Source organism: Bactrocera dorsalis, chromosome 1, assembly GCF_023373825.1.
Source record: "Bactrocera dorsalis isolate Fly_Bdor chromosome 1, ASM2337382v1, whole genome shotgun sequence".
NCBI classification, from domain to species: Eukaryota; Metazoa; Arthropoda; class Insecta; order Diptera; family Tephritidae; genus Bactrocera; species Bactrocera dorsalis.
Window position 1 is genome coordinate 82,461,816 of NC_064303.1, and position 8,994 is coordinate 82,470,809.

The following is an 8,994-nucleotide window of genomic DNA, read 5'->3' on the forward strand; positions in this document are numbered from 1 at the left end:
CGAGCACGCTCGCTTACGATCATTCATTTTTGTTGAAGCAAAGTTTTCCGGCACAAAAAATCTGAGTCAATGATCGGGTATGATTGAAAAAATTGTGATCGTTGCAGCTCTCTGGTACATACGTACTCGATGGAATTTGCATTCTTTACGCATCGAAAATTTGTAACATGCGCACATTTTCAAAGCTGATACATTTTTTGCCACGCATGATTCGAATCAGTCCAGCAGAAAATTGTTGTTGTTTGCGGTACTTTTAGATTTACCCATAGATTTACTCGAAGATTTATTTATAGTTTACCCCAAGTTTCATTTCAATTCAAACAATCGTTGCAACGCTATGAACTGACATGATACGATTGCAACCGAAGCCAGCCATACGTATACACGATCGTGATTGCCGAAGAACAGATTGTTCGTGTTGCATCAGGTCAGTTGACGCTGGCAGATACACGAATTGATTAACAATGTTGTTTGTTCTGATTTTATCCCTGCCAACCATGAGCGGGTAAAAAAACCAGATAATCAGTGGGTAACATGGGGGTAAACGTGTGGAGTTTGTCTTAGGCCGAGCGAATATTCTACCGTCTTTTCCCCTCACACGTACGTATATATGTGATCATACATCTCTGTTGCGCTCATTCAGCAGTGTCATATAAAAAGTATATCTGTCCTGCTCTAATATTCCCAATCGACGGCTGATGCAGGATTGTATTTTAAACATTTTATACAATTAATCTTTCTTTTTCTTTTAGATATTATATAAATTCAATGTAATTAATATTTTTTCAGGTTTTATTATCTTTACTTTATTTTCAGGTATTTGTATTTTACAATCTTTTTCGACTCTTTTATATTCAGGTTTTAATAACTTTTATTAATATTTTCAGGTATTTGTCTTTTATAATATTTTTTCACTCTTTTATTTTCAGCTATTATTAATTCTTTTCTTTAATTAATCTTTTTTCAGATGAAATTATTATTGTAAATTAAATGATCAAATATTGTATAAATGTATATATCTATTAAAAATAAAAAAATTAATAATTTAAAAATTAAAAAGTTTTCTTTGAAATTTTAATAAATTTTTAAAGTAGGAATCAAAAAATGCAACCCTGCATCAGCTGTCAGTTGGGGATAGTAGAGCAGCTCAGATATAATATTTTATATGACACTGCTGAATGAGCGCAACAGGGATGTGTGATCACATGTATATGCATGTGTGAGGGGAAAAGTGGTTAGAATCTGCACCGCGCCTATTGTGGGCTCACCAATTTTTTAAGGGTAGAAAACCTAGTGTTTTGCTGGCTTTTTCACCATTTTTGTCTGGCAGTGCAATTCATATATTTTCTTCAATCGTTATCACGTGTTCGAGTTTTCCATTATAGCATTTAATATCTAAAGCGAAAAAAGGTAAGGGGAATTTTGAAAATATTTGTAAATACATACGTTTAATTAATTGCTAAATCTCTCACTGTAGAAATCTTCGGATGCAATTAGATCAGCAGCAGAAGCAGAAGAAACATTTTGTTTGGTGAGCTTTCTTTAATTATATACACATATTATTATTAGTTTACATATGTATGTATATAAGTATATATAATTAACAATGTAAATGGCCAGTGTGGCTGGTCCATTTTATTGGCCATTTATGAAGAAAATTATTATGTTTAACCAGTGCGGGCAGTTGACAATTGTTTGTTTCATATTCTTAATGTGGTAAACAGGTAAACACAAAATGACTGCAAGAGAGAGAATTGCAAAAGACGTCGTGCAGCATGCTAGATACATTTGTAAGACGGCAGCGACATACTGTGGCCGGCATGTACACAAAACAACACAGCTGTCCATTTTGAATGTACATAGTTTCGATGTTGCCATACTAATACCTTTCACTTCAATGAAATTTTAATATTTTGTTCAAAGTGAAATTCTTTATGCAAAAAATAAGTAAATAGGTAAATTTATTTGTTTTAAATTATCAATCGTTATTACAAATGATATAACAGAGCTATTTTACGCTTCTCTTTGTAAAATAACGTGAGGTTTGCTAGAGTTTTGAAGAATTTTACATAATAGCGGCATCACTACTCCTCTCTACTGTCGTCGGCAAAATTAGAAATACTTTTTTTATTCAGCGAGATCGACAACTGAGAGCCTGCTGTCGTGTAGTCGTGCAGTCGTGCAGCTGCCTAAATAACTGTGTCCATCAAAATGTGTCTATTTTAATATTCGACATTCTGTCGCATCGTTTGTGTTCCCAACATATAACGGCCTGCCCAGACGAAATTTTATGTGAAAACAAATGTTTGATTTATATTTGAAATTGAAATCGTTGCACTTGTTATTCTAGTGTTATTAAAATTATAAATATATTTTGCTGCTGGTGAATTTTTTGATTAATTCATTTATTTTTTCAGATTGTTTTGTGTTTATAAAGGAATTCCACCGGCGAGGGTTTTTATATCCATTCATATTACATTATCAATAGACATATTTTTAAAATTTAAAATGAACAAAAGGACATTTTCAAACCTTTTAAGTAAGGAGAAGGCAAGTTTTAATGCTTCAGTTGCGAAGTTTCGCAAATTGAATGAAAGTAGTAATATTTCAAAAAGCGATAATATACCATCCCAAAGTAGGACAGCAGGTTCTAAATTCTTCTTCTGTGATGTATCAGATAATTGTAAAGAAACCAGTAATTTTGAAACTGAAGAGGAACTGGAGTATGGTAGTGATAGTGATAGGGAATTTTTGCCGGAATCCCCCTCCTCGGATACTATTGATGCAAAACAGCGAGGCGGTAAACCGACTTTATTTTACTTATGTATAGGTTTTTCATTCTAATAATTGTAAATTTCTTTATAGGAGGAGAAAATAGCAAACCCAATAAAAATGCAAATACAGCGATGGTACTGCAACAAATTTTGGATACCCTTGATAGGATGGAATCTAGGCAAGAGGAAATAATAAGCCGACTTTCAGCTGTGGAAAATGCTCTTATTGAAAAGGTATTTATTGAAATAAAATTATATTTTAAAATTATTTCATACTTATTTTAAATTTCAGATGCCCGAACGTGCTGAGGTGCAAGCGCAAAGCCAATTGTTGCGGGAATTTAAGGTGCTCTCAGTAAAAACCCACCGCAGTGTAAGCCGCATCACTGGCGACGTGATGAGTGATGAGGAGCTTCTATTACATAGTTTGCTCCCCATGTCGTCAGAGGAAACAGTGTTGAAGGTGGAGGAGCACCTTACACACAAAGCTTACGTTGACGCTATGGTAAGTTTGTCTTTCTACAATATATATAAAAATATATATTGATAATTATACATTTATAGGCGGCGATCATCCTCAACCTAAAATCTACCAAGAAGTCGATTGAAAATGTGTTGCGATCACTATTTAGCGACAAGTTGATATGGATGTATAACTGCGATGGGAAGGCGGGCAAAAAGCCATTATCAAATTTAAAAACAGTGGATCTCACTTTCGGTAAATATTAAAATATTTTGACGCGTTCACTTATTTAATTATTAATGTTTTATATTTATTAAATAGCTGCATTTCCAAGTATGAACATTCATAAAACTTCAGTTATAAGGCGTTATGTAAGTTTAAGTCACAATAGGCATAAGCATTTTAGGCGTTATATGGAAAATGCTCTTACTGAAAAGGTATTTATTGAAATAAAATTATATTTTAAAATTAATTCATACTTATTTTAAATCTCAGATGCCCGAACGTGCTGAGGTGCAAGCGCAAAGCCAATTGTTGCGAGAATGCTCAGAAAAAACCCCGCGCAGTGTAAGCCCCATCACTGGCGACGTGGTGGGCGAGGAGCAGCTTAATGTGGAAAATTCTCTTACTGAAAAGGTATTTATTAAAATAAAATTATATTTTAAAATTATTTCTACTTATTTTAAATTTCAGATGCCCGAACGTGCTGAGGTGCAAGCGCAAAGCCAATTGTTGCGGGAATGTAAGGTGCCCTCAGTAAAAACCCACCGCAGTGTAAGCCGCATCACTGGCGACGTGGTGGGTGAGGAGCAGCCTAATGTGGAAAATGCTCTTACTGAAAAGGTATTTATTGAAATAAAATTATATTTTAAAATTATTTCATACTTATTTTAAATTTCAGATGCCCGAACGTGCTGAGGCGCAAGCGCGAAGCCAATTGTTGCGGGAATGTAAAGAGCCCTCAGTAAAAACTCACCGCAGTGTAAGCCGCATCACTGGCGACGTGGTGGGCGAGGAGCAGCTTAATGTGGGAAATTCTCTTACTGAAAAGGTATTTATTAAAATAAAATTATATTTTAAAATTATTTCTACTTATTTTAAATTTCAGATGCCCGAACGTGCTGAGGCGCAAGCGCGAAGCCAATTGTTGCGGGGATGTAAGGTGCCCTCAGTAAAAACCCACCGCAGTGTAAGCCGCATCACTGGCGAAGTGGTGGGTGAGGAGCAGCCTAATGTGGAAAATGCTCTTACTGAAAAGGTATTTATTGAAATAAAATTACATTTTAAAATTATTTCAAACTTATTTTAAATTTCAGATGCCCGAACGTGCTGAGGTGCAAGCGCAAAGCCAATTGTTGCGGGAATGTAAGGTGCTGGGTGAGGAGCAGCTTCTATTACAAAGTATGCTCCCCTTGTCGTCAGAGGAAACAGTGTTGAAGGTGGAGGAGCACCTTACACACAAAGCTCACGCTGATGCTATGGTAAGTTTGTCTTTTAAATTCTTCTTCTGTGAATATATATATATATATAAATATATATTGATAATTATACATTTATAGGCGACGATTATCCTCAACCTTAAGTCTATCAAGGGGTCGATTGAAATGGTGTTGCGGTCACTATTTAGCGACGAGTTAATATGGATGTATAACTGCGATGGGACGGCGGGCAAAAGGCCGTTAATAAAATTAAAAACAGTGGATCTCACTTTCGGTAAATATTAAAATATTTTGACGCGTTCACTTATTTAATTATTAATGTTTTGTATTTATTAAATAGCCGCATTTGCAAGTAAGGACAAGGACATTGATAAAACTTCAGTTATAAGGCGTTATGTAACTTTAAGTCACAATAGATATAAACATATTAGGCGTAGTATAAGAAGAAATAATGTGTTTTTTGATTTATCAGATTAATTTTGCGCACTTAATGCACTTGTATACTAAAATGTGTATGTTGTTGTTGTTAACGGTTAGCTAATCCCCGTTAGGATGGTAAGGGTTGTTTGTGTTGTCGTCGAGGTAATCTAACGGTAGGCCCAAGAAATGTGCTGTTTCGACGGGGTCGGACCAAAGGGAGGAAGGTGTTAGATGGGTAGGGTTTGTTGGGCATGCAAAGAGGTGGCCAGTGTCATGCGGAGACTCGTTGCATGCAGGACATACATTAGGTATGTCGGGGTCGATTCTGGATAAGTAGGAGTTTAACCTGCTACAGTATCCAGAACGATGTTGCGCTAGGGTCACTCGCGTTTCTCGTGGCAACTGAAGCTCTTCGTCTGCAATAGGTGGTGGTTTGACTCCAAGAACGCCATTCACGGGAAGGGAGTCGGTGAAGGTGTTGATGGCTCCACTGTAAATGGCGGTCAGTGCCTGTCGAAAGTTTTTTGCGTCCGAAGTCTGGTCGGCGTACTGTTCGATGTCGTCGACATAGTCGAGGAATGACCTCTTGATGCTCCTGGGAGGCGGTTCCGCTCCAAGCAGGTGGCTGCAAGGGTGATTCCTACGGAAACAGCCCAGCAGGAACTGCCTGGAGAGGAGTTGATTATGCTCCTTTACAGGTAGCATGCGCGTCTCACTGTGGAGGTGTTCAATGGGAGGCATCAAGAGGCATCCCGTCGTGGTCCGGAGTGCTGTATTCTGACAGGTCTGAAGTTTCCTCATCTGCGTACCACTGCATCTAGGCGACCATATTGGTGCTGCGTAGTTGAGGATCGGCCGGCCGATTGCCTTGTAAGTTGCCAGCAACGTTTCTTTGTCTTTTCCCCATGTGCTGCCGGCTAGCGACTTGAGGATTTTGTTGCGGCTCTGTACCTTGGCGTTAATCGCGGTCGTATGGGGAGAGAAGGAGCATAGACTATCGAGGGTTACGCCTAAAATTTTAGGGTTATTGACAGTCAGAATTTTGACGCCATCGACTGCAATATTAATCTCAAGTTTATTGTGTTTCGTCAAGTTCGTAAATATGGTCGCTGTGGATTTGGTGGGTGAAAGTTGGAGGTTTCGTGCAGTGAGGAAACGGAAAGGTCGGAGAGGTAGCTGTTTACTTTCGAACACATGCCATCGATTCCATTGCCCGACGTCAATATCGTGCAGTCATCTGCGTACGAGGTTATGGAAACCGTCTCTGGTGGTCGAGGAAGTTTCGAGAAGCTAAACAGTAACGTGGAGAGGACACCACCCTGCGGAAAACCCCGTTTAATTCTTCTCAGTTTGGATGTATCACCTCGAAATAGTACGGATGACTGACGACCGTTCAGATAGTTCATCGTCCACCTCTTTAGCCCTGGAGGGAAAGTGGTTTTTTCGATGTCCTGCAGTAGCGTTGTGTGATTGACCGTGTCAAAAGCTTTTGACAGGTCCAACGCTACGAGGATCGTTCTTTCGCAGGGTGGTTTCTGGTTGAGGCCACGAACTATCCGGGCGTTTATGACGCTAAGTGCTGTGGTGGTGCTGTGCACTTTGCGGAATCCATGTTGGTGACTGGCTAGGCTCAGTTGGTGAGTGAAGGTCGGGAGTAACAAGGCCTCAAGTGTCTTCACTACTGGGGAGAGGAGAGTTATCGGATGTTCAAATGTGTATGTTACACTTCGCTTAATTATTTTTAGCGCATTACATAAATATATATATGTTTTGTCTTCATGATATTCTTTATACATAAGTGTGCAAATTTGATTTTTGATTAAGAAAAATTGTGTTTGAAAAAACGAATAAAAATTCGCTTAAGATCTCATTAACTTCATGTTCTTTTATTTAATATAAATGATTTTATTGTAATCGTATTATTAAAGAAGTAATAAGTTATTGTTTGTTTTCAGATGGTATACAACATAGCAAAAATCTATTTAAATAGAATATTTAAAGGTAGAAATCAAAAAATACAACCCTAAATCAGCTGACGCTTAGGGTAAGTAGAGCAGTACAGCTATAATTTTACATATTTAATTTATATGACACTGCTGAATGAGTGCAACAGAGATGTACATATGTTCGCATGTATGTACGTGTGAGGGGAAAAATGGTTAGAATCTGCCCGAGGTTTATGGCGAGCTCACTACTATTTTAGTGTTTCACTAGTTTTCAGTTTTTGTTATATTCTGAACTTAAGGGTGGGCTAACCAACGTTTTAAATCTGAATTATCTATATTTCGACATTGGAAACGTCAAATACCATTCGGAAAGTGACAGATGTTCAATAAAAAGTCTAAAATTTATGAAATGGGTTGCTATTCACTAGAAAAAAGCCGTCGACAGTTCGCAGATTGGGCAGAAGATCGTTTGAGGCTCATTTCCACCTAGATGGTTACGTTAACAAGCAGAATTGTCACATTTGGGGCACAGAAAACCCGCACGTAATCGTCGAGAAGCCAATGCAGCCAGCACGAATCACTGTATGATGCGGATTTTGGTCTTGTGGAATCATCGGCCCATTTTTCTTCGAAAATGAAGAAGGAACCGCCATAACCATCAATGGTGAGCGATATCGCGCAATGTTAACCAAATTTTTCTTCAAGCAAATTGAAGAGGAAGACTTGGACAACATTTGGTTCCAGCAGGACGGCGCTACGTGCCATACAGCAAACGCTACACTCAATCTTTTACGCCCTATCTTCGAAAACCGCATAATCAGCAAAAGAAGTGATGTGAGGCCAAGAAGCTGCGATTTAACTCCGTTGGACTATTTTCTGTGGGGAGCTCTTAAAGATAAATGTTACGCTAACCATCCAGAAACAATTCAAGAAAGTACGAGGTTCAAGCTGCTGTAGCTGCCATAAGGCCTGAAACCATCGAGAAAGTACTCCAAAATTGGGTGATCGGATAAGCTACTGTAAACTCAGCCGTGGTGGTAATTTGTCCGAAATTGTTTTCCACAAATAAATTTCATAAAACAACCTTTTAAATAAAAAAAATAGAAATACAGAAAAATATCAAGCCGTTTTTTTTTTTTGACTTTTTAAATTTAAAATTTTATATGGCCCACCCTGTATTATGATATTTGTTATTTTCGATGCCATTTCGCGAATGACTTCCCGAACCATTTCTATATGAAGATCCGAATTTCGGGGCATTTACAATTTTTCGCAGAACCTCATTTCGGAATCTTTGCACCGCTTCAAAGTATAACGGCGCAGCGCATCCCCATTGAATTCCGTATGTCCAAATGGGTTTCAATGTTTGATTGCTGTTGTTTAAGGTCATTTCCTGCCGATCAAACAGATTATTTTGTTGTATTTTAGTTTCAGTTCTGAATATTTTTTTGTATATGCTCCATCTAATTCAACTTTGCATCCAACGGGATATCAAGATATTTCGCCGAGGTGGAATACGGGATTCGCTCCCAATATGTACTTATATCGACTACGAAGCTTTTTTCTTAGTGAAATTTATATGCATAGACATTTTTCTGTATCCATTCTACAATTTGATTGATTGACGATTCTGTGCGACGACTCAACTTCATTTTTGCGGGTCGTAAAGATACAAGTATCATGTGAAAATGTGATGATTGCGCAGTTTGGCGGCGTAGGCATGCGGCTAGTAAACAAAATGTATAAGAATGGTCCCAGGACACTTCCTTGGGGTATACCTGTTTATATTGACTGTAACGTGGTATATGATTATCCCTGTTTGGTTCTGAAGTAGCGGTTGCTCAGGTAAAAGGCAACTAGGTCGGTTAGATACTGTGGAAGGTGAAGTCTTAATTTATAACGTAAACCATGGTGTCATACTATATCCTAAGCCTGGGAACCTCAAGAAAAAC

General features: G+C 38.0%; 1 protein-coding gene across 10 annotated transcripts; it reads left to right on the forward strand.

Moving 5' to 3' along the window:
• Nucleotides 1-1,324: 1,324 nt before the first annotated feature.
• LOC109580004 (uncharacterized) lies at nucleotides 1,325-5,180 on the forward strand. Of its 10 annotated transcripts, XM_049451734.1 has the most exons (14): nucleotides 1,325-1,410; nucleotides 1,478-1,531; nucleotides 2,418-2,800; nucleotides 2,866-3,008; nucleotides 3,067-3,279; nucleotides 3,339-3,492; nucleotides 3,559-3,674; nucleotides 3,733-3,873; nucleotides 3,931-4,080; nucleotides 4,139-4,288; nucleotides 4,346-4,495; nucleotides 4,554-4,718; nucleotides 4,797-4,950; nucleotides 5,017-5,180. In XM_049451734.1, the coding sequence occupies exons 3-14, from the start codon at nucleotides 2,509-2,511 to the stop codon at nucleotides 5,151-5,153; spliced, it is 1,965 nt and encodes a 654-aa protein (XP_049307691.1). In that variant the 5' UTR covers nucleotides 1,325-1,410; nucleotides 1,478-1,531; nucleotides 2,418-2,508; the 3' UTR covers nucleotides 5,154-5,180. The 10 variants fall into 10 exon arrangements, with proteins under 10 accessions (XP_049307691.1, XP_049307716.1, XP_049307709.1 ...); XM_049451759.1 differs by lacking the exon at nucleotides 4,346-4,495; XM_049451752.1 differs by lacking the exon at nucleotides 4,139-4,288.
• The last annotated feature ends 3,814 nt before the right edge of the window (nucleotides 5,181-8,994 follow it).

Bases quoted from the DNA above. Each gene is read 5' to 3' on its own strand.
- LOC109580004 (XM_049451734.1), top strand. From the start codon at position 2,509: ATGAACAAAAGGACATTTTCAAACCTTTTAAGTAAGGAGAAGGCAAGT. The intron at 4,719-4,796 runs GTAAGTTTGTCT...ATACATTTATAG, and splicing joins AAGCTCACGCTGATGCTATG to GCGACGATTATCCTCAACCT. The intron at 4,951-5,016 runs GTAAATATTAAA...TTTATTAAATAG, and splicing joins AACAGTGGATCTCACTTTCG to CCGCATTTGCAAGTAAGGAC.